General features: G+C 36.9%; 1 protein-coding gene across 1 annotated transcript; it reads left to right on the forward strand.

The window, feature by feature from the left end:
- Nucleotides 1-1,609: 1,609 nt before the first annotated feature.
- Nucleotides 1,610-2,762, forward strand: LOC122050464 (nucleobase-ascorbate transporter 12-like; the record flags this gene model as incomplete). Its single annotated transcript, XM_042611366.1, has 3 exons — nt 1,610-1,763; nt 1,873-2,159; nt 2,401-2,762. Coding segments are annotated over 3 exons (663 nt in total), but the record flags the coding sequence as incomplete, so codon positions are not given.
- Between the last annotated feature and the right edge of the window lie 24,320 nt (nt 2,763-27,082).

The following is a 27,082-nucleotide window of genomic DNA, read 5'->3' on the forward strand; positions in this document are numbered from 1 at the left end:
GGGAAGTAGTTAAGGTATGTGTACTTTTGTTTAACATATATTGTAATGTGTATAATTTTCATTAACAATTTGACTCTAATTACTATATATAGGCTCCTCAACAACCGGATGCGAAACAATGTGGTTTTTTTGTGATGCGATTTATGAGAGAAATTATTGAAGAAGTTGAGACTATTGAGAGAGATTCGCTGCAATCAATAGTAACATTATTTAGCTTATCTCAAATTATTTGACATAAACTATTTAAAATTGCAAAGTGATTAGTGTTGATTATTTTTTCCATTAACATAAATTGTGTATGCTCACAGTTCACAAAAATAGGGTACTCTCGTGAACAAATTGATGAGGTTCGGTCCGAGTTGGCGGAGTGCATACAAGATCATATTTATGAATAGGTATGGAATGATAGTTGCCATAATTCTATTTAGATTTAAGTTCATGGAATGGTGGTTTTTTTTTGTGGAATCATAGTTAATGCCAATTTTTTTGATGCAGTGCATAGTTACCAGATCGACCTTGAGCAGTTGACCCCAAAGAAAAGTTGTCACTGAAGTTTAAAAACTTGTGAAAATTTTTAGTGAATGATGATGTTTTGTGAATGATGATGTTTTGGAAAAATTGTCACTTAGGTGAAAGGATGTTTTCTGGATTAATATGCAAGTACAAAGCACTGTATTATATGTTATTCTGTAAAGTTCTGTCAATGTAAATTATCTAGTTTCTTTATCTAGCTTTTGTTCCACTATTGGGTTTGTTTTTCTAATAATTACTCGTGCAGCAAAATACTGAGCAAGAAGCTGTAGATCTTATAATCAGGTAAAGTAGAAAAAGTTAACTACTTCATTATGCTTTCATCTTAGTATTTGTATATTTGATTTGTCTTCTTTGAACCAGCTTCAAGTCAAAAAGCCAGATCCTCTAGATAGCTGTTAAAAATAAGGTATTATTTGGTTTGTCAGTGATCTTAATATTTGGTAATATTTGGTCTTTGATGCTCACGACAGAGTTCCAACGCTGCATGATTACCTTGTTCAAGCAGATTGCTCGCTGCCTCAGTAGCTCGCATTTTCAGGTTTGTTTCATCATTGATATTCCTTCTTTTTAGTGTTCTATATTAAAAGGAAATACTAACTGTCGATAAGATTGTTATCCTCTTGCTTGAACATGAACCAAAGTATATAAATTTGACCTTTTGATCTGAAAGTATAAAAAAAAGTTAATTGGATACTAGTTTTTTATTTTTTTTTGCAGTTGCATTTGTTGTATTTTCATATGTTTCTCAGTGAACTTCTAAACAATTCTTTTTTCATTAATTTATTAAGGCTTATTATAAGTTTCAGTTTGATGGTGCAAATTGTTTTCTTTTGTAATCCATCTGTTTCTTCTTTGGTTTAGGAAAGTTGAAGTGAATCCCTTGATAGCTGTTTCATAGGTTTGTTCCATTATTTTCCAGTACGTACTGGAATCACTATCAATAGCCCTCAAGGACTGTTTACAACCTTGCAATCAAATTAATTGGACTTATAATCTAATGTATGGTCATCTGGAGCATGAATATTGGAGGATTCATGAATGACTCTTCGGATGATGAATGTATGTCATTTAATATTGGTTCATCTCTAGTGTCTTGGCTGCACTTTGGGGCACAGGAGTCGCTTCAACCACTCTCACTGAGAATATTCACACTATTGCTACAACTAAAATGGGTAGTCGGAGAGCTATTGAGCTCGGTGCTGTCATTCTCATTCTGTTATCTTTTGTTGGTAAGCACCAATGCTATTTCTCCTCGCTATACATCAAAAGAAAGAATTCTTGTTACTTTTTTTTTCTTCCTGTTATCTAGCAATTGTTGCCATCCCAATTTTTGATCAGGGAAAATAGGAGGATTTATAGCTTCTATCCCAGATGTCATGGTGGCTGGTCTTCTTTGCTGTATGTGGGCCATGATTGCTGCTCTGGGCTTGTCAAACCTGCGATACAGCGAGACTGGAAGCTCCAGGAATAATATCATAATTGGCCTCTCATTGTTTCTCTCATTATCAGTACCTGCCTACTTCCAGCAATATGGACTTATTCCATCTTCAAATTCATCCGTTCCAAGTTACTTCCAACCATATGCTGTTGCATCTCATGGACCTATTCATACAAGTTCTCGAGGGGTATGTCTTCTTCTTCTCCTACAATGTTTGTGCTGATTATTACCCATGTGACCTTATATTAGTGTTTAGACTTGAAATATCAAGTTAGCACTTAGAAGTTACGTGGGGTATGATGCCCACATAATTATACTCTTGAATATATTCCCTTTGACAAATCAGTGATAGATAATCTAGTTCATAGGATCTTTCTGGAGTTTGAAGTTAGAATAGATCTGATTACTGATATGTGTGACAATTTCAGGTGAACTATGTTCTGAATACTTTGTTTTCATTTCACATGGTGATTGCATTTATTGTTGCATTTATTCTTGACAACACTGTTCCTGGGAGCCGTCAAGAACGTGGAGTATATGTTTGGTCTGAACCAGAGGCAGCAAAAAGGGAACCAGCCATTACCAAAGACTACGGCTTGCCTTTCAGAATCGGACGTATGTTCACATGGGTGAAATGGGTTGGCTTATAGCACATTGCGGACGGAAAAGATCCATTACCAAATTGACAGTTTTAACTTCATTCTTCCTTCTGCCACTACTAGTCTACTATTGGATCTTGTTCTAGGTTTAGCGATTTCACGAGTGAATTTTAAAACAGCGGTTAGTCAATGATGAGGTTTTGTAAAACTTGTGTGTTTGAAAAATTATTGTCATGAAGTTAAGGATAACTTGTATGATACAAATTTAATTTGTGGATCAATATGTATACATTTTGTTTGTATAATATAAAGTTTTATTTATTTGTTAAATAGTCTTATTATAAAAATGATTGTGGTTGTGGATATTCAATTATATGTAAATTTTGAGTATTTTTTATAATTTTTGCTATTTAATTAAGAAAAACACTATTTTTTATAAATTTAAAAAGACAACGTTTTTAAGTAATAAAAGACAACGCTTAAAAAATAATGTCTTTGAGACCAACCACAACGCTTTTAAAGCGTTGTCTTTGATATGTGCATTTTTACAACAGCATCTATAACAACGCTTTTTAAGAACGAAAAGACAACGCTTAAAAAGCGTTGTCTTTTTGACCAACCACAACGCTTTTAAAGCGTTGTCTTTGATATGACTTTCTACAACACCATCTACAACATCACTTTTTAAGTACATACGACAACGCCAAAAAAGCGTTGTTGTTTAGCTTTTTTCTTGTAGTGAACTAAATAAAATCCCCAAGACTAATTTAGGAAAAACCTTAATCGACATAAACATTAACCTAACTAGATTTAATCCAACGGTTAACTAGGGTTAGTTGCCTTAACCCTAATCAATCCATTAGATAAAAATATAAACCTAAATCAATCTACACATGAACAACTATCTAAAATAATCTAATCAAAATCATGATTTATAGCATGTATCAAATGCTCTACACCTTACCTTACTTCTTAGCCACTCCTGTTAATCCACAGGCCAGGAAAGTTACTACTGGAAAAAGTAACTACTGCTGAAAATGCCTCCCTGATCGAATCAAGAAGAGACGAAGAAATCATCACTAGTATGCTGCAGCAATTGGTAAGTGTTGTTATTTGGTATCATGCAACTAGTAACTTGACTCATATGTTAAGTCTGAATTTTGTAAAATCTCAATAATGCAACAATTCTTAATATTATATAATCTCAATGATGTGACTTACTACCAGCTTAATTACTTTTTATTAATGGATTTTTGGCTTTGGAAAAGTGGAATCAAAGTATTGTCGAATAATTGCTACATTGTTGCATATTATTGTAACTTAAATGCACACTATAAAATCTACCTGGATTTTTCCCATGGTGCTAAACAAGATCATCTACTACAAGAAAAATTTTATTTTCCACTGCATGTTTCATATTTGTGTATACTCTTTAAATATCGACAAAAGTAATTGTTGATGCTAATCTGAATGTTGTTCCAAAGAGCGTAGTTAACAGAAGATATCATTGCTTTGTTGGTTCGGTTTAAAAGGCATTGAAAGCAAAAAAAAAAAAAAAAAAAAATTGAAACTACTGCAAACTGTGTAAACATCCAAATCGATTCATGTGGTCTGTTAAATTGGATTCGAACGATGCTGAGGATTTCTTTAAATGGATTGTTTTTAGTTATTAAACAAATAATGATATGTGGGATTTTGGCTCTTGTGATTAATATGCCAAATAAATTAAAATATCAGCTCTTATAAATTATTATTTTTTTATAAGATATTCAATTATGGCCCTCTTATAAAATGTCGTTTAGTTTACATTAATTAAGATGTTTTTTTACAATATAAGCACTACACAAGGTTAAATCATATAATATTAAAAAATTTTATACTTATAAAATAAAATAAAATAAAAAATGAGACCCTTGTATTTACTCCCTAGTTCATACTTTCATCCCAAAATATCTTATTCCCATTTTATATATTCATCTTACTTCCCGTTACCTTATGCTACAAAACACAATAATTAACCAAAATACCCAAAATATAAAATAAAACTATCGAATCAGCATCAAATTTTATAATCTAATACTTTCCTCGGCTCTGAAAAAGAATCTAAACTGTATATTTTAGAGTCGAAACTTGAATAGTACCGAAACTATCAAATCCGTGTCAAATTTTATAATCTATCACTTTCCTCCCCATTTCAAAATTTTAATCAAAATTTCCATTGCCTTAACATAATTTGCATTCCCTATTTTTTTAAATTATTTTAATAAATTAAATTAATTAAACAAAATATTAATATTAATACAATAAAAATAAGACTTGATATTAATTTCCCTCTCTTACACACCACCCAAATATCACATTCCCGCTATTAATTCCCTCCCCTCACATTACCTTAACATAATTTACATTCCCTATTTTCTACCGAATCTACTAAAGTCGCCTGTGTCGTCGCCTTCCACAAACACACTCACCTTCATCCCATCGTCAATGAGCCTCCGACCTCCGCCTCTTCTAGTCACACAGCCAGGAACCTCCGTCTCCTCCTAGGTACGTAGCTAGCATAACCTCCGCCTCTTCATTTGACCGCTGATTCCTTCCGCCGCTAGTTCCTTCCACCGCTGATTCCTTTCACCGCTGATTCTGATTTTTTATTATGTTGCTTAATATTGATTTTGGAAGCCTTCTACAGATTATTAAACCTATTTTCGAATCATATCTGTTGTTAGGGTTTTTATACTTCAACCTCTCTTAACCCTGTCTTTGATCCTTCGACTCTTTGCAAGTAAAGGCTTTTGCTTTTGGAATTTGTTTATGGTTTTTTTATGGGTTTTGTCAAAGGGATGAATCTCTTGATATAGGCAGTTCAAGTCAAAGGATGTTTGAGCAATGCCGAGACAAAATCACTAGCAATGTTCTTGATACTTTTTTTATGGAATTTGAGAAGTGTACAAATATCCTTGTAGCACTCTTTATTAGCATTGTTTTGTAGTTACTTTTATCAGCTATGATGTAGTTTTGGTTGTTAGAGCTTCTGTTTTAGTTTTTTTTTCCTTATTTTGTGATATAGTTTGAAAGAAATATATGGTGTACAAGGTCTAAAGTTTCTACGTCATTGATGATACTTGAGCCAATCATTTAGATGTTCTCAATTATGTTATCTTTCGGTCCCTTTGAATCTTCATCAAATCAAACTAATTTTGTATTACTTTTATATTGGTAAATATGACTAAAGAAGGCAGCATGATGAACAACACAGTTCTGTTTTCGTTAGTGTTTCTTTAGTGTTGTCATCACCAACACTAATTGTGTTCTAAATTTTTTTTGACAGAAATCTTTTCTTACAGCAACTAGAGTTATTCATTCCTTGTGTTTTTTTAATGCGGAACATTGTTTCTCTTTTGTTATTGATACCTGAGTTAATTATCTAGATGTTTTTTTTAATGCAGAAAATTTGTTCTCTTTTGTTATTATGCTTGAACATTTTATGACAATTTCAGATTTTACACTTCAAACTTCATTCATATTTCTATATTGTGATTTGTAGGTAACTTTCAAAAATGGCAAATAAAAGAATGTGAAAGCTAATACAAAATAGCCAAAGACGATCTACGAGAGGAGAATCGAGTAACAGAGGAGTTGATCATGAAAATGAATCACAAGACACAACATCTCATTCACCGATAGAGCTACAAATTGAGGAAGTTAATGAGCAAGGTGAAAAATGTTTTTGGATATTGTTGTGCAAAGAGAGGGCAATACCTCTCAACCTTTCTGAACCGCGGAAGAAGAGGAAGAGAGAAAAGAGATCGTGCGGAACAACAAGACAAAGACGCACAAAAGAGAGCAAACACCAGGAAGGAGAAGAAGAAGAGAAAGAAAAAGAGTTACCGTGGTTCGGCGACTTGCCTACTCCACAAAACGGCCGAAGCTTTATTAGAATTCTCTTCTACACAAGAGAATCACATCTAATGATTCTTGTGTTGTCTGATCTACAATGGGTTTACAATGATCCCTATAAATACTACTAAACCCCCAGACCCGGTAAAAACGTAACAGAATTTGTTATGAAAAACATAACAAAATTCTGTTATATAAAATCTTAACAGATTTTTCTTCCATGACATCCCTTCATCCAAATATGAGCCACTCGTCAACAATCTCCACCTTGGCGAATATTCACCTCTTCGAAGAATACGAATATCTGGACAAAACTCCATCTGGATCTCTGGGTCTGGGCTTCCTTCCTCTAGCATCTAGAGATATGGATCAAGTTCAAGCAATGCTTAAACTTCTTTGTGGTCACTGGCTTTGTCAGCATATCTGCAGCATTGTCTGCAGTGTGAACCTTCTCAAGTTGAATTTCCCCGGAAGCAATCAACTCTCTGATCTTGTGAAACCTCACATCAATGTGTTTGGTTCTCGCATGATACACCTGATTCTTCGCCAAATAGATAACACTCTGACTATCGCATAACAACTTGACTCCACCTTGCTGAACACCCAGTTCTCTGACCAACCCTGTAAGCCATAAAGCTTCCTTCACTGCTTCAGCTGCTGCCATGTACTCGGATTCCGTAGTAGACAATGCAACAATAGATTGTATCATAGATTTCCAACAAATAGGTCCTCCTGCCACAGTGAATACGTATCCTGTAGTAGACCTCCTGTTATCTAAATCTCCTGCATAGTCTGCATCTACGTACCCAGCAACTAAAGGATCTTCCGGTTGTCTACTGAACATGATGCCATAATTAGTTGTATTTCTCAAGTATCTGAAAATCCATTTCACTGCATCCCAATGTGGTCGACCAGGATTTGAGAGAAACTTGCTTACCATACTAACTGCTTGCGCCAAATCTGCCATACATCAGACAACCAACTGCACTGGCATAAGGAACCTTTGACATCTCTTGGATCTCGTCATCCGTCTTTGGACACTGTGTACTGGATAACTTGAAGTGATGCGCCAGGGGTGTGCTCACCGACTTTGCATTCTTCATGTTGAACCTATCCAACACCTTCTCCACATAGCTACGTTGAGACAACCATAATCTCCCTGCAACTCTATTCCTGTGAATCTCCATCCCAAGAATCTTCTTGGCCTCTCCCAAATCTTTCATGTCAAATTCCTTGCTCAGTAGCCTCTTCAATTTGTCAACCTCTCTCATCTTCTTCACAACAATGAGCATGTCATCTACGTATAGTAGTAAGTAAATCACTGATTCATCTTCAAGGCCCTTCACATATATGCAGCAGTCATACTCGCATCTCCTATATCCGTTTTGAATCATGTATGAATCAAAACGTTTGTACCATTGCCTAGGAAATTGTTTCAGTCCATAGAGCGATTTCTTCAACTTACAAACCAACTGCTCTTGTCCGAACTGACTAAATCCCTCAGGTTGTGACATAAAAATCTGCTCCTCCAAATTTCCATGAAGAAATGCCGTCTTCACATCCATTTGCTCCAAATACAAATCGTGATGTGCCACCAAAGCTAATACCGCTCTAATTGACGTATGTCTTACCACTGGAGAGAAAATTTCTTCATAGTCAATCCCCTTTCTTTGTGAATACCCCTTTGCTACCAACCGAGCCTTAAACTTCACTTCTTCTCCCTCTGACATTGCTTCTTTCTTCTTGAATATCCACTTGCACCCTATAGCTTTCTCTCCTTCAGGAAGTTCCACTAGATCCCACGTTTGGTTCTTATGCAACGACTCCATCTCCTCTGCCATAGCACCCATCCACCTGTCCTTCTCAGAGCTATGTATTGCCTCCTGAAAAGATGTAGGGTCTCCGCTACTAGTGGTAAGTGCATAAGATACCAAGTCTTCGAATCCGTATCTAGTGGGTGGTTTTACGACTCGTCTCGTTCTACCACTAGCTATAGTGCGATGCTCCATGTGCTCTGAGCTAGAATCATCGAAGTCATGAGTCTCTAGCTCCACCTGCACAATATCTTTCTCTTTGTTGCTTTGTGGTGTTTCCTTTCCTTCTTCCTGAGTATGTTGTAACATAGCTTTCTCGTCAAACACCACATCTCTGCTGATCACCACCTTGTTTGCCTTAGGATCCCAAAGCTTGAAGCCTTTAACTCCTTTCTGATAGCCCAGAAAAATGCATTGCTTTGACTTTGCATCCAGCTTTGATCTTTCCTCACTAGATATGTGCATATAGGCTGGACATCCAAAAACTCGAAGATGAGAGTATTCTACTTGATTCCCTGTCCATACTTCCTCTGATACTTTGCCTTCTAGTGCTGCCCTTGGTGATCTATTAATGAGATAACATGCCATGTTAACTGCTTCCGCCCAGAAATTCTTTGCAAGCCCTGCATTCAGCCTGAGACATCTTGCCTTCTCAATGATTGTCCTGTTCAACCTTTCCGCTACCCCATTCTGTTGAGGTGTCCTGCGAACCGAGAAGTGCCTCATTATCCCATGTTGCTCACAGAATTCCTGAAACTTTGAATCTGTGTACTCAGTCCCATTATCTGACCTAAGGCATTTGATCTTCCTTCTGGTTCTCTACTTCAGTTTTCCACAATTTAAACTTTGCAAAAGTTTCTGACTTGTGACGCATAAAGTATACCCATACCTTTCGTGAGAAATCATCAGTAAAACTCACAAAATACAAGTGCCTTCCACGTGATGCTACACTGGCCGGTCCCTAGAGATCCGTATGTATGTAGTCCAGAATCCCCTCCGTCTTGTTTGTTGCCGTCTTAAATTGCACTTTGCTCTGTTTCCCAAGAACACAGAATTTGCAGAATTCAAGCTTGCACGTTTTGACACCCTTCAACAAATCTCTCTTGTGAAGTTCTAGCATCCCACGTTCACCCATATGCCCTAGCCGCATATGCCACAAGACAGTACTATCTGATTCAGACTCCACCGAGGCGACTCCACCTACAACTGTAGTCCCTATCAACTTGTAGATGTTTCCTTCTACCTTTTGTCCTTTCATTACCGTCAGAGCTCCCTTGCTGACTTTCATCACCCCGCTCACTGATTTGTAATTACAACCAATACCATCCAGTGTGCCTAGTGAGATCAAGTTCTTCCTTAGCTCTGGTATATATCTGACATCACATAAAGTTCTGATCACACCATCAAACATCTTGATTCTGACATTCCCTATGCCGATAACCTTGCATGATGCATCGTTTCCCATCAACACTGAACTAGAATCCACTGCCCTATAGGTGTCAAACCAATCCTTGTTTGGAGTCATGTGATATGAACATGCAGAGTCTAAAATCCATGCATCCGTCAGCTGCTCCGAACTTGACATAACTGATAGCATATCTCCATCATCGCTTTCTGAATTTTCTTCTTCAACTATGTTTGCAGACTTTGCCGAACTACTTTTGTTCTCTGCAACATATTTCTTTATCTCTGGACAATTTCTCTTGATATGACCTTTACCTCCACATTTGTAGCACGTGATCACCTTCTTCCTTCTCGACTTAGAACGAGTCTTGTTGTTGTTGTCATATCCATGTCGAGATTTGCTCCTACCACGCTCTTGGTTGCTATTTACCACAAGTCCTTCTCCTTGAGAAATTTCATCGCTTGTTTTCTTCCTTTGGTGAAAACCTAGCAACGCACTTGTGATCTCCTCCAATTTGAGAGTTTCCTTACCCCACATCAAAGTAGTAACCAAATTCTCGTACGTAGGAGATGAAGGTAGAGAATTCAACAACATCAGCGCCTTGTCTTCGTCTTCGATCTTCACATCAATCCGCTTCAGATCACTTACAATCTGGTTGAATACGTTGATGTGCTGGCTCAGATCGGTTCCTTCTGTCATCTTCAGCCCGAATAATTTCGCTTGAGATACAGCTTGTTTGTCAATGATTTTGACATGTACCGGCTTTCCAACTTTTGCCAAACTGTCACCGGTGACTCCTCGTCCATGACATGGTACATCACGTCATCCGTAAGACAAAGCCTGATTGTTGCTACTGCCTTCGCCTGAAGTTCTTCCCAATCTGATTTCTCCATGCTTTCCGGTTTTCTTTCTCCTAGCGCCTTCACCATGCCTTGTTGCACCAACAAGTCCTTGACCCTTCTCTGCCATAATCCAAAGTTTCCGGTTCCGTCAAACTTCACCATATCAAACTTCGCAGAAGTCGTCCCCGACATGTTGAAGAAATCTGCCAAAAACCTGGAGCTCTGATACCAATTGTTGTGCAAAGAGAGGGCAATACCTCTCAACCTTTCTGAACCGCGGAAGAAGAGGAAGAGAGAAAAGAGATCGTGCGGAACAACAAGACAAAGACGCACAAAAGAGAGCAAACACCAGGAAGGAGAAGAAGAAGAGAAAGAAAAAGAGTTACCGTGGTTCGGCGACTTGCCTACTCCACAAAACGGCCGAAGCTTTATTAGAATTCTCTTCTACACAAGAGAATCACATCTAATGATTCTTGTGTTGTCTGATCTACAATGGGTTTACAATGATCCCTATAAATACTGCTAAACCCCCAGACCCGGTAAAAACGTAACAGAATTTGTTATGAAAAACATAACAAAATTCTGTTATATAAAATCTTAACAGAATTTTATTACGAAAAATCTTAACAGATTTTTCTTCCATGACATCCCTTCATCCAAATATGAGCCACTCGTCAACAGATATGAATAGAAATTTATTTTTTGCAACACTAAGTGAAAATTATATTTTTCAGATGAAAATGAGATCATGTCTTCATCCCAAGCCCAGAAAAGAAAACGTGGCAAGACTATTATGAGAGATATTCATGCATTACATCCTAATCATATGCTAGTAGTGAAATTCAATGAAAGGGGGCAGCCTTACGGTGATCTACAACCGACTCTTGCAAATTTTATTGGGACTATTGCACGGAATGGAGTTGTGTTGCCCCTGAGCTTTTTAGATTGGAGAAAAATGCCGACAAATCGCTTGAATGATGCATGGAAACTTGTTACTGTAAGTTTACAAGATCATAATTTCAATTATGAATTTAAATCATGTACATATTTTATTTTATATTTATAGGCACGTTTCTGTATCTCCAATTGCCATAGAAGAGTTATAATGCAAATGATGGGGGTTGCGTGAAGACGGTGGAGGACCGAAGTGAAAGCTACATCGTATGATTCAAATACTCCACTAGAAGAGCTTGTTGCAATACAACTCATTCCTCATGGCTTGACACTTCAAACATGGGAAGTTTTATGTAACTATTGGAAGTCTACCGAGGTACAACTAGTATTAATAGTTTTTTATATATGGTTACAGATGTTATAATTTCCTTATAAATTTTTGTGCCAGAAAACTTCAAAAATCAATAGAGAAAATGTGAACAAAAAGAAAGGGACTCATGCACAAGGACGCACTAATATTCCATCATTGGAATATAAATTTGTAAGAATCAAAATTATTTCTTTTCTTTCTTACAGTTAGTTTCACACTGCTTATTTACTGTTTTACACTTTAATGCTCTTATCCTTCAAGTTCCAAGGTTTTATGGGATTCTAGAAATTGATTACAAGAAATGTAATGTATATAGTTAGTTTTTGATGGAATTTGCAAATTAGAAGTATAAGTTGTCATGAAAATAGAAGAATTTATGCTATTAATATTTGGTACTAAATGTGGATTTGTTATCCTATTAGTCTCAAGAAAATGGAAGAAAATCGAGTCGTATTGAAATACAACAATTGAGTCGAAGAAATAGAAAGAAAGGAGGTGCCCCTATTGATGACGAGGCAATACGAATTGAGGTAATAATATATTTCACTTTTTAAGTTGACTTTTAAATATTTTTTTTATTCTATTAACAATTTATTTTCTTGTTAGAATTTACTTAAAGAGACTGTGGATCGTCACCTTCAAGATAAACCTGAAGGAACACAACCAAAAGAAATCCATGAGGAGGCATTTCGGTAATAATATTTTTATAATTTCATTTCATTTTTGTAAAAGTTGTTGCAAATGGTTCAACTTTAATTTTATTCTTTATATAGTGAGGTTTTTGGACCTGAGCATTCTGGTTGGGTAAGATGTTTAGGAGCTGGTGCACTGCCTAATCAAGTGTTCCTAGAGCTATGTAAACGTAGCTCAATGTATTGGCAAGATTATCACTCTAATTCAGATATGATGGACAAATTTAAGGAAATGGGAGAGAAAATTAAAGATATGGAGTTGTGAGAAGCACAACGGCAAATGGAAATAGAGCAGATGAAAAGACAAATGAAAGAAAATGATCAATTCCAAAATTTTGCACGAGTAATGCTCAGTATGATGTCGGGAAGTGCTGGAGGTTCTCATGGACCTAAATCATTACCGACACAGGTAATAACATTAATAAAATAAAATAATTTGTTTAAAATTATTTGTATAGTTAAGTACATGATAGCAAATTTATTTATTTTTGTAGATGGCAGCTATACTTACAAATATTATGCAACAACAAGTTTCATCAACTGCGAAAGGAAATAGATGTAGATCCTCCCCATCACCAGAATCAGATAATAACTAGATAGGTTAGAAATTTTTAAAAACAAATGTTTTTGTTAAGATGAAGTTTTAGCAGCTCATCTTGTTTATCACAATTAAGCTGGAAACAATTAAATTTTGAGTTAGGTTCAAGGTCAAACACCATTTTGTGACTCTATAAGTTTACTATTTTATCAAGTTAGTATAGAGTCATTAATTCATAAACTTTTTATCAATATGTTCATAATGTAATAACTGGTTTGTGAAAATGTGAATGAGCCTAGTATGCAGTCACATGATTATGAACTGAGCGAAGATAGTTACATTTCCATATCTATTGAGTTGTATGCTAAGAATCTATTCATTGACTTTAAGTTTTAAATTGTAAAAGAAAAGATTCAGAGTCTTAAGTGTACATTGATACAAACTCCATGGTTGAGAATCTGCTTACAAAGGATGTACAAACTCCATGGTTGAGAAGTTTGTAAGCAAGAGTGCTAAGGTGCCTAGTCTAGCAAAATTTATGAACATAGTGAGTTGGGCCATGTCTCTTTGAAGCTCTGTTGGCTTGTATATTAATCTTAAACTATAATTCTAATTTTGTTTTCTTAGTTATTTGAGTGTGCTTGATTGAGTATTTATTGATTAGAGCTTCATGTAGTACTAGAATTGGATTGAAAAATAAATTTTAGTCTATTTAGCTTGTTTTTCAAAATTGTTATGTAATATCTTAATCATGGAATATGTTTAGTAGAAAAATAAAAAAACTATATTCTTACTTTGATCACTAAAGTTGCAAGGGTATTCATCATTCTTTATAGCTATATAGTCTTTTATGTCTTTTTTCCTTCTATATGTCTTTGCATTATTTGAAGTTTGCATTTTTTGAAGGTTGCTATTGAAGGTTGGAGCAAATGCCTTTTGTCGCTTGAAGCAAATGCCTTTTGATGCTTTATTGGCGGAGAAAGCTTGTTATTGAAGTTTCTATATATTTTGGGAATTAAAGAAAGGATTGTATTAGTGGTATAGTGTGGTGTTAAATGTATGTTATGAATATTTTGAACTTAAATATGAATATGACTTGTTTATTTGGTAATCCAATTTGTGTTATGAATATAAATTAGATTTGTGAAGTGAAATATTAATATTATCAATTGATTTAAATTGAGCATTCAGTTTGGAAATCTATAGGTACAATATGATATAAAAACATTTTTAAATTTGGTAATTCTGTATATTTAGAGGCGGTTTAAAACCGCTCCTATAGATAGTGTCACCGTTGTATAATAAACTTATCGGATCGGTTATAACCGCATATAACGACTATTTTCTAAAATGGTTTACAACCGCCTCTAATAAATCATCCTTCTGCGTCGGTTTTAGACCACTTTTAAAAAGTCATCTTTAAATTGTAAAGTAAGTTATAAGACCGGTTATAATTGATTGTAAATGTTGACCTTCTGAATCGGTTACTAACCGCTCCTACAGGTCCACCTTTAGGTGACCCATATTGATCTATATAAGCAGTTTCTAACCGCTCCTAAAGGCCCACCTTACAACCGCTGCTATAGGTATGCATTAGAAGCGGTTTCTAAGTTTAAACCACTAGTTAGTTTTACCGTTTCGGTTGTCTTTAGCGTCGCCAACACCCGCACCAGTTTTGTAACCGGTGCAATAGGGTTAGCAGCGGTCGAAAACCGCTGGTATAAGTCTTAAAAAACCGCTTCTAAACCCTTATTTTTTTGTAGTGCTTCCCTTACCTACTCTTCAATTGCTGGCGCTGACCACGGATCAGAATCAACTACACCCTCCCCAAGATCTCCGCTAGGGCACAACCAAGTGGAGGACTCGGATAGAAGAGGGACGATAGAGGAGAACTAGGGCACAACGGCGTGAAGAGAGGGAAAAAGGGTCGGCGGTTGTTGGATAGAGAGATGGCAGCCGACACTAAATCGTCGCTAGGGCAGAGGAAAGGATCGGCCGCCGACGCTAGGGCAAAGACGCAATGCTGGTGCTGATCCTTTCGTCCGGAGATCTCTTGTTGACCGTAACCAGGAGAGGGAGAGGTCGAGTGGCGCACAGCGGCTAGCACAGAGGAGGCGGCCGGTGGTATACGGCTCGGGAGGGAAGAGGAGGAAGAGAAATCAGCGTCGAGGACTCGCCGATGTCATCCCGAGCTCAACGATGGGGAAGATCAGCGTGGAGTCGGAGAAGAAGACTCAGCAGTGGATTCATTGGTGGTGTAGCAGCAATGCATGAAGAGGGAGAGGCTCCGTGCTCCCTCTTCCGGCCAAAGATCGCTGTCACAAGGGCAGCGATCAGAGAGAAGTTCAGCTAGAGGCGATTGGAAGGAAAAGAGGTTTGCGGAGAGGGCGTCGGTGTCGAAGAAGAAGGACTTGAGCAGAGGAGAAAAATCGCGAGGAATCCAGCGGAGAAGAAAAAGAGAGGGGCTCGGGTAGAAATAAGAAGAGGGAAGGAAAATAAAAGGAAAATAAATTAATTTAGGAAACTTAGATTTGGTTTAATCAAACCCTAAGTACTTTTCTAAATCAACTCCTACCTTTGGGTATTCCTAAACAGGCTTTTCCCATGTCTATTAATTTGCCCCCGCAAACTATTTCATACGAACTCCGAAAAATCCCTAGAAAATTTCTAAAAATTCCTTTAAGGTTGTTTATCTATTAAACCTTATTATTATTATTATTATTATTATTATTATTACGATATTTTTTATTCTCCCCTACTAATAAAAATTTGGTCACCAAATTTCGTTATCTACCATCAGTAAGTACTAGTAATAGATAGTTAGTATTAATGCTAAACAAAAATTAACCCACATATCTCAAGTAAATAGATGTGGGTATTGAGCTCGAATCGTATCCTTGAGCTCCCAAGTAGCCTCCTCATCAGAATGATACTGCCATCCGACTTTAACCAATTGGATAGTCTTGTTCCGCAGTTGACACTCTTTGTGGTCTAGAATCCGTACCGGAACTTCCTTGTAAGTAACGTCAGGCTAAATGAAAACTGGTATATCTGACAGAACATGTGCTGGGTCGGCTACGTATCTTCTCAGCATAGGCACATGAAATACATCATGCACGTCTGCTAGAGACAGTGGTAGCGTCAGACGGTAAGCTACCGCTCCAATCCTCTCCAAGATGTGGAAAGGCCCAATGAATCTTGGAGCTAGCTTACCTCGAAGGCCAAATCTTTTCACCTCTTTCGTGGGTGAGACTCGCAAAAATACATGGTCGCCAGTAGAGAACTCCAGGGGTCTACATCTCCAATCAGCCTAACTCTTCTGGCGGTCCTGCGCCTCTGACATCCTCCGTTTGATAGTCCGGATCATCTCTGCCTCCTGCTGAGCTCTCTGCGGTCCTAACAGTTGGGTCTCCCCAACCTCTTCCCAAAGGTGGGTGTCTGACAAGGTCTACCATACAATGCTTTAAACAGTGCCATCTGGATAGCCGAATGATAGCTGTTGTTGTAAGAAAACTCTACTAATGGCAGGTGGTCCTCCCAGCTACCTCCAAAGTCCATAACGCAAGACCTCAACAAGTCCTCTAAAGTCTAAATGGTTCGCTCAACTTCCCATCTGCCTGCGGATGGAATGATGTACTAAAATAGAGCTGTTTGCCCAAGGCCTGCTGCAGACTCTGCCAAAATCGGGACGTGAACCTTGGGTCTCTATCTAATATAATGCTCAAAGGAACACCATGAAATCTGATGACCTCTCGACAATACAGCTCTGCCAAATGATCCTGAGAATCGGAGTTCTGAATCGCTAAGAAGTACACGGATTTGGTTATTCGGTCAACGACTACCCAAATTACGTCATAGCCTTATCGTGTCCTAGGCAAGCCTACCACAAAATCTATAGTGATATGTTCCCATTTCCACTCTGGAATAGGAATCTTTTGAAGTAATCTGGCAGGTCTCTGGTTCTCAGCCTTCACCTGCTGACAGACTAGACATCTAGCTACAAACTCCGTGATATCTTTCTTCATGTTGTTCCACTAATAGGAATGCCTCAAATCTCGATACATACAAGTTCCACCTGGGTGGATGACAAATTGAGAGCGATGAGCCTCCTGAAGTAGCTTCTCCAAGATTGGATGAGATTGAGGTACACATAATCTACCTTGGAAATAAGTAATACCCTCGTCATCTTGGGTGATCTTAGTCTATTGCCCAGAAGCTATCTGGCTGCCAACGGACTGTAAGTGTTGATCACCGGCCTAGGCCTCTCGGATTCTCGTCCTGATCGACGACTAAGCAACATGGTAACCAGAATACCCTACTCGGTTTGTCCCTACTCCTGAAGGCCTAACATGGAGAAACCTTGAATTAAGTCCGTAACTAAAATTCGGTGGCAAGCTAAAGTCCCACTGGACTTTCGGCTAAGTGCATCGACAACTACATTAGCTTTCCTCAGGTGGTAGCTAGTGGTGCAATCATAATCCTTCAGGAACTCCATCCATCTCCTCTATCGTAGATTGAGTTCCTTCTGGGTGAAAAATTATTTGAGACTCTTATAATCAGTGAGAATCTCAAATGTGATACCATATAGATGATGTAGCCAAATTTTAAAGCAAAGATAACGACGGCCAGCTTCAAATCATGTACTGGGTAATTCTTGTCATATTCCTTCAACTGACGAGAAGCAAGGAGACTTCCCTGCCATGCTGCATCAGAACAACACCCAAACCTTGTAGAGAAGCGTCAGTATAGAGTATGAACTCGTCCTCTCCAGAGGTAAAACCAGAACTGGTGTCGACACTGATCTCCCATTCAGTTCCTAGAAGCTGGTCTCGTCAGCTTCTGGCCACGTGAACTTCATGCCCTTCCTAGTTAGGCATGTCAGTGGCATAGCAACGCGAGGAAAACCCTCAATAAACCTCCGGTAATAATTAACTCGACAAAGGAAGTTGTGAGTCTCCTGTATAGACTACGACAACTCCCAACTAGTAACAACCTTTATCTCTTGTGGATCCACGGTAAACCCCTACTGGTGACCATGTGTCTCAATCATCTCACAGAAGACAATCAAAATACATACTACTGAACTTCACATATAAATGTTCCTGTCGAAGCATCCTTAGAACTATGCGAAGATGGTGTACGTGACACACCTCAGATCCGGAATAGATCACCACGTCGTCAATAAAGATAACGGATATTGATCCAATATCCTAGGGATACTCTAATCATAGAGTCCATGATAACATCTAGGGCACTATAAGCCTAAATGATAAAACCAATAACTTATAATGTCCGTACACCAGACATCGTCAACCATAAGATCCTCGACAATAAACATCAAGGAGTAGATCATCAAATGTGAGAGCAATGCTCCATCATAAGAAAAACAGCATATGTTGGAGAAACACTCTACCACAAGCAATCCTCAATATGTGGGAGCAACGCTCCACCACAAACAATCCATAAGTAATCAAGACATCTAACTATCTAGCTAGAGAATGCACTAGATCGCGCTACCACAGGTTACTGTGGGCAACCAAAGGTAAAACAACCTAGTAAACATATCAAATCCATTGCCAATTCTCTCAACATCGTAGTGGGCCACTCACTAGTAAGAGAATTAGTTGACAAGGTATACAACTAAAGACATAATGGTAGACACTCAACATAAGTAGAATCATCATGATACTACCAATAATACACCCGACACACGTGCACACACTACTTAGGTATGATCGACATAATCCTCCAATTAGTACACACCAAACACACTCATAACACAAGTATAAATCAGCATGATAGCTCCAATAATACATTTCAAACCCATGTACATATATCAACGTAGGTATAATCGACAATACACCTCAAACAATACTCACCTAACATATATACACATACGCCATGAGTGTAATCAACACAATACTTCCAATAAAACATAATAGACACGAGTGCAACCACAAAAGAGATATAATCAACAAAATACTTCCAATAATACAATCAGACACGTACACCTAACCACAACACATATTTAGTCGAAAAGATACCTCCAATAATACACCAAACAGATGTACACATACAACAACACAAATTAAATCGACAAGATACCTCCAATAATACAATCAGACATATACACCTAACCACATAGGTATAATGCACAAGAAACCTTCAATAACCCTAACTGAACATGTATACACACACCACCTGCAAATGGACAGTTTAACACAAGACTCCTACAACACATACTAATCATGTGTACATACAACATAGATATGCATAATCAGTATATTAACCCAATCAACCAGGCAAAACCCTATGCTACCTACTCTCATGGGTTAATGGTATATCTCAAAAAAGAAATCAAGCATAGTATCAAGCAAGAAAATAGCAATCATAGACAATCTAAGGTAAAGCAGCCTAATCATCCAGTAATACTCATGCTCCGAGTTCAAAAGAACTAATAGAGAAAGAAAGAAATACCCATCATGGTTCAACATTGCATGTATGTGTCGTGCCACCATAGAGTCTATATCTAATGGGGAAAGTTTATTATCATATATCTTTAGTGAAACAAACCAGTCATGTTCTCACATATTTAACTCCTAGTGACCCACTCTCATCATGGGATACTAGCGAGATATAGAAATATATTACCATCCTACCAAAAGTGTATCACAACTAAAATCCAAGGTATCTCTTGATTTTTGAATCCATAATCAATAATACTCTAAATAATCGAGATACAATCAATCCATGAGATATGAGTATAAAACCCTACTAATCCCAAGGTACATCGAGAATATCTAATCATATTCGATCAGTCCATGAGTCAAGATCCCCCATGGAACAACCTTAGGCAAGTTGACTGATTATTGTCTTATAAACCATCATACTACCAAAAGTGGTAGAGGATTACTCTCTCTCCAAACACCTCAAAGTAATCACCAAGTGATGCCTGGATCTCTAGTATCATCATCTGCTTCCTTCAAGAGGTACCTAATCACATAACGGTTAAGCAACGATCTTCAACTTTCTCATGCCAGTACAAATCATGTAACTGAATGTACTCTCCCAGTTATTCTCATAAGTGTTAAGCAGGTAGCTCTACACTCTTCTACATCAGTGGGGGTTACCTAGTCGATTGTGTTGGTTAGTCCTAGGAAAACGTACCGGTTTCACTGTATAAAATTTTTTTGTACAAGTGTCGAACCTTTCCTTAAATAACATATTGTGTTCTTTAGAAGTTAAATTAGGAATCGCAGACGGAACTTAACATCATTGATTCCAAATTTAACTTATCTGTTCTTAATGGTTTAGATTTGAATCACAAGCGGAACTTAACACTATTGATTCAAATCCACCTATGTTATTAATTCCATTAAATATTAATTTCCAAAATTAGCTTCCAGGACTGCATGGCAAGGCACATGGCCTTCTTGGATATGGGAGCAACCACCACCGCCTAGATAAACCCTTTTAAGGAAAGCTAATATTTAATTTCCTTAAATAACTCTAGGTTTAACCAAAAAGAACAATCGAATCACAAATTCAAAAAATAAAAGAAAAGAAACACAACTTTGAAACAAATCCAAAAACTCTCGAATCATATGCCTCTTGTCTTTGGTATTTCCAAAAATAACTATACAAAGAAAACTAGTATGATGCGAAAAATAATTACTAGTTATACCTTTCTTTGTAAGCGAATAACCTATTGATCTTCTACCGTATTCCTCTTCTTATCCCGGACATTGTGTGGGCAACGATATACCGAGATGAGAACCACCCAAGCCCTTCTTCTCTAAGCAAGTTTCGGCCATCACATAAACTCCAAGAGATGTGAGGTTCGGCCACCACCACCAAGCTCCAAGGGATGCTAGAAACGAAGCCCCCTTTCTCTCCTTCTTCTCCTAGCTAGAACCGACCACCATGGACTTCTCTTATGTTGATGCCGCAGGCCACAAAGGAGGAATAAAAGAGAAGGAGAAGAGGTCCAAGGGTCGGCCACACCAAGGAAGAAAAAGAGAGGAAGAAATAGAATAGAGTTGTTAGCCATGAAGGCACCTCTACCCCCTCTTTTATAATCCTTGGTCTTGGCAAATAAGAAAATTTAAATAAAAATTTCCTTAATTCCTTTGCCATGAAAAAGAAAATTTTTAATTAAAAACAATTTTCTTTTCTCAATAATAATGGCTGACCACCTTTTCTCCCAATCAAGGAAATTTTAATTCACACAAGAATTAAAACTTCCTAATTTGCATCCAAAAATTTATAAAAAATTTCTCCAATAATTTTTCCCTTCATGGTGGTTTGTAAAAAGGAAATTTTATAAATTAAAATCTTTCTTTTAAATATGTGGATGATTTCCAAAAAGGAAAGTTATCTTTAAAAATTAAAATCTCCTTTCAATCTACATATAAGGAAAGATATCAAATCTTTTCTTAATCTTTTGTAGAAACTTATAAAAGAAATATTTAATTTTTAAACTCTCTTTTAAATTATGAACATGGTTAAAAAAGGAAAGTTTCCTCAAAATTAAAATCTACCTTTCAATCTACAAATAAGGAAAGATTTCAAAACTTTTCTTAATCTATTGTAGAAAGCTATAAAAGGAAAGATTTAAATTTTAAACTTTCTTTTAAAACCATGGAATCCACATTAGAAAAAATTTAAATAAAAATAAAATCCCTTTTAATATGATGTGGCCGGCCACATCATGCTTGGACTCCAAGCATTGGCTGACCACCAACTTCGCTCAACCTTTGGGTCTTGGCCGGCCCTAGCTTGGGTTCCAAGCTAGCTTGGTCGGCCACCAAAAAGTAGGTAAGAAGGTGGGTATGTGGTGGGTATAAATCTCTATATACAAGAGGCTACGATATGGACCGAGAGGAGGAATTGGTTTTAGTCTCCCGATGAAATTAAGCATCCCGTGTTCGCCTCGAACACATAACTTAATTTCATCAATAATAATTCATTCAACTAAAGAACTATTATTGAACTACCGCACCAATCCCAAATTACATTTTGGGCTCCATCTTATTATGAGTGTGTTAGTCTCCCTATGTTTAAGATAATGAATGTCCACTAATTAAATGAGTTATTCACAACTCACTTAATTAATATCTTAGTCCAAGAGTAGTACCACTCAACCTTATCGTCATGTCGGACTAAGTCCACCTGCAGGGTTTAACATGACAATCCTTATGAGCTCCTCTTGGGGACATTCTCAACCTAGATTACTAGGACACAGTTTCCTTCTATAATCAACAACACACACTATAAGTAATATCATTTCCCAACTTATCGGGCTTATTGATTTATCGAGCTAAATCTCACCCACTGATAAGTCAAAGAAATAAATACTAAATATATGTGTTTGTTATTATATTAGGATTAAGAGCACACACTTCCATAATAACTAAGGTCTAGTTCTTTTATAAAGTCAGTACAAAAAGAACTTACCTAAAATGGTCCTACTCAATACACCCAGAGTGTACTAGTGTAATTTATTAGTCAAGATAAACTAATACCTAATTACACTACGACTATTCCAATGATTTGTTCCTTTCCATCTTAGTCGTGAGCAACTGTTTATAATTTATAAAGAACTGATAACATGATCTTCTGTGTGTGACACCACACACCATGTTATCTACAATATAAATTAATTGAACAACTACACTTAACAAATAAATGTAGGTATTTGCCCATTGTGATTCTTTGTTTCTAAATAAATGTTTATACAAAAAGCTAAGCTTTTAGTATACACTTTAACAATCTCCCACTTATACTAAAAGACTATGCTGCCATTAAAACTGCCATACATCTGATTCCCAACCCTTCAACATGTCCATAAAAAGCTCTTGCCTTAAGGACATTAGTGAAAAGATCTATAGGTCATCACCTGATGCAATCTAGGCGACAACAACTTCTCCTCGTTTATACGATTTCTCGTATTGGGTGGTACTTGCGCTCTATTGTGTTTACTTGCCTTATGAACTCATGGTTTCTTCGAGTTTGTTACTGCACCACTATTATTACAATAAATTGTAATAATCTTTGGACAAACCAGAAATCATATCTAAGTCCATCTTGAGGTTACTGAGTCATTCAGCTTTTATGGCTGCCTTTGAGGCTACCACATACTCAACTTCCATAGTGGAGTCTGAAAACACAAAACCCCTCCATAGTTATGGCTTTACCTCCTAAAGTAAACACAAAATCCCGAGGTTGACTTACTACTGTCCCTATCTGATTAGAAGTCAAAATCCTTGTTACCCACAGGGATCAAATCATCTGCCTAGTAAACTAGCATATAATCTCTAGTCCCTCTAAGGTATTTTAATATATGCTTTACGGAAGTCTAGTGTCCCGGTCCTGGGTTACTTCAATATCTGCTAACTATGCCCTGGGCAAAACAGATATCCAGTCTCGTGCATAGCATACATTAGGCTTCTGATAGCCGAAGCATAAGTAACTGCCTTCATGTCTTCTATCTCTTTTGATGTCTTCAGAGACATCTCTTTAGATAAAGTTTACTCCATGTATAAAAGGTAGAAAACCTTTCTTGGAGTCTGGCATGCTAAAACGAGCAAGGATTGTATCAATATATAAAGTTTGGTATAAGCAAAATATTCTTTTCTTGCGATCCCTTATTTTGATCCCAAGAATATGTGCATTCTCCCAAGTCCTTTATATCGAATTTATTTGGACAACCATACCCTTACTTCTGACAACATTTTGATATTGTTTCCAACCACCAAAAATGTCATCTATGTATACTACAAGAAATACCATCACGTTTTCATCACACTTCTTGTATACACAAAACTCATCGGGTCACTGAATAAATCCATAGGTTGGATTACTTCATTAGACCAGATGTCCAAGACCTTGAAGCTTTGCTTCAGTCCATAGACTGATTTAGCTTTCACACAAGATGCTCTTTGCCTTTTGCAATGAACCCTTCTAGTTGCTTTATATGGATGATTTCTTCAAGACTTCTATTAAGGAAAGCTGTCTTGACATCCACTTGCTAAATCTCATAGTCCATATGAGAAGTAATAGATAAAAGAATCCGGATAGACTTAAGCATGGCACCGGTGAAAAAGTTTCCTTTTTCAACAAACCTTGCTTTGAAAGTTTATATCTTCCTGTCTATCCCTCTTTTCCTATTGTAGACTTATTTTCACCCAATGGCTTTTACACCATTTGGTAATTTTATAAGCTCCCAGACTTTATTAGAATATATATATTCTAATTCTGTATTCATTGCTCTTTGCAAAGATGCTGCATCTTTATCTTGGAGTGCTTCGTCATATGTCCGGGGATCAGGTTCATGTTCACCAGGGATCAAGTCCAAAGACTCTCCCAAAACATGAATCTTTTAGGTTGCCTAACAACCCTCCCACTACGACGAGACACTTTCTGCAATTGTGTATCATTTGTGATACGTATTGCAGTTTCTTGTGATATTTCAACTTGTACAGTTGGTACTAGATTAGATGTGTCCTTTAATTTCCTTAAGAATAATTTTTACTCATGGGCTAGTGGTTCATAGTATAGTCCTTTTCTAAAATCGGGCATTGGTGCCAACAATGACCTTCCGATTTTAAGGACTATTAACCTTTTTTCGTTTTTCTAGGATAACTCACAAAAAAGTGAACTCATGTCCAACTTATCAGTGTCTCTCATGTGCTAGACCACCCAAATCCGAATATGCTTCAGACTAGGCTTATGCCTATTCTGCAATTCTATGGGAGTAGAAAGTTCTGACTTAGAAGGTACTACGTTCACTTCCGTTTCCAGTGTATATCCTTAAAATGATTTTGGTAATTTTCTGAATAACTCATCTTCGATCTAATTATTTCATAAGAGTCTTATACCTTTTTCTACTACACCATTCTGTTGGGGTGTACCAGGTGCAGTTAGTTGGGATTAAATCCCGTCTTCTGATAAGTGACTCCTAAACTCTCCTAAGAGGTACTCGTTACTACGATTTCACCGTAGTGTCTTGATACTTTTATTTTGACGTTACTCCACATCAGCCTAGTACTCTTTGAATTAATCAAAGCATTTAAACTTGTGGCATGTCAAGTAAATGTATCCTTATCTCGAATAGTCATCTATAAATGAGACGAAATATTCAAAACAACCTATTGCCTGGATAGTCAAAGGTCTACACAAATAAGAATGAACCAATACCAACATATCTTTGGCTCCATACCCCTTAGAATTAAAAGCTTCTTGGTTATTTTTTCTTCCAAGAAAGACTCGCAGGTTGGAAAGATTTCCTGTAACGCCCACCCTTCTTACCCAACCAAAGGTGGCGCTACGTTCTTATACTACTTACGTACATGCTTTAGTTATAACAGCGGAAGAATAAAAACTTTAAAGAATTTAATTTATTAAGCATAATATTACATATTCTGATTTGTTCAAATGTGCATATATTGAACTTATAACTAAAAATATTAATTTGTCCGAATCGTCCTAGCCGAGCCACCACCACACACATCACTATCTGCTCCTCCTGCTGCTTCGTTGTACATCCAGCTTTCTCTTTTATCTACGGTACAAGGAAAGTAAGTTATGAGCACTCATGGCTCAGTAAGTTCCTTTCCTACTCACTAAAACCGAGAATCATCGTATATCAAGAATGGATCAACATATCATCGTCTCAACTAATCATAACATAACATATCATTCTATTCAAACATATCATGCATATTTCTTATTCACATATCATTTCATAGAAGCATGAATATCATATCATAAAACAAATAAATCACAAGCATGAGACATACAAGGGCATCATATTCATATCATAATATCACATGACATTATATCATATCATCATATAATTCAAGCACATACGAATGTAGGCAATGCATCGTGAATTTGAAAACTTATACTTAATAGTACTTGAAATTAATATCATCATCATTTGGGATCCCGGTTTGTACCACATACATAATGCGTAGGTCCAAGGTAGCAAGTCTTGAGCCCTACCATGCATACATACTAGGCCCGAGTCTTACTCCATCGACCTAGGACACTCAAAGGCCCATTACTGACGAGGCCCGAGTCTTACTCCATCGACCCCGGGGCATTTACGGAGCCCACCCTTGGTACAAACCATAAAAATAACTTATCATGCATAACTATCATATCATGTCCTTAACAATCTTTCATGCATTTATTCTTTTTCATTTCTTTTCATTATGTATAGCATTTTCTATGCTATCACATAACATAACTTCATTTCTTTTCATTATGTATAGCATTTTCTATGCTATAACACATCATGGCATATTTCATAATATAACTTCATTATGCATATCATTTCGTAACTAAAGCAATCATGCATTCTAACTTATTATCATATCATTTTCATACAGCATGGCATAGACATATTTAATTTTTTGTTCTAGGGTTTCTAGGGCATCTATCCCTTCATGGCCGAACACATAATGATTCATTTAGGTTATACAAACATGTATCACATTCACACATTATCAAGTTTTCATAAGAAGTACATTTAACCCCTTAGGTTTCATTTCCAAGGCCTCTAGGTCCTTTAAACCTTACTTGGCCGAAATTCATAGAATATAAACTTCCTTTAAGTGGCCTAAAGCATGGGAAACCTAAGTAAATTTCATAGCAAGATTTACTAAGAACATCATACACAAGGTTGGATCATAAACAAGCTAGGACTCTTGTGATCTTACATGTCATAAATCATGTAACTAATTTTCTACATTCCAATTAAACATGAGAGCATTAATCGTCTTTCATAACATAATATCACAGAGGTCATTGAGCATATTAGAATTTTGTTTAAGCTTCTCTAAACTATCACCTTACCATGGCCGAAATATTAAGAGTAAGGTTCATGAGTTTCTTTCAACATACAAGTATACAACTCTTAAGAACTTTATATCATGTCATATAAGCATAGTTATTTTAAATTCAAGGTCCTCCTAACCCTAAATTCTTTCTTGGCCGAAACATGAGAGTGGGGTTCTTTTGGTTCCAATCAACTTCCAAGCAAGAAAACCATAGG

The sequence above is a fragment of the Zingiber officinale genome, chromosome 3A, assembly GCF_018446385.1.
Source record: "Zingiber officinale cultivar Zhangliang chromosome 3A, Zo_v1.1, whole genome shotgun sequence".
In the NCBI taxonomy this organism is placed as follows: Eukaryota; Viridiplantae; Streptophyta; class Magnoliopsida; order Zingiberales; family Zingiberaceae; genus Zingiber; species Zingiber officinale.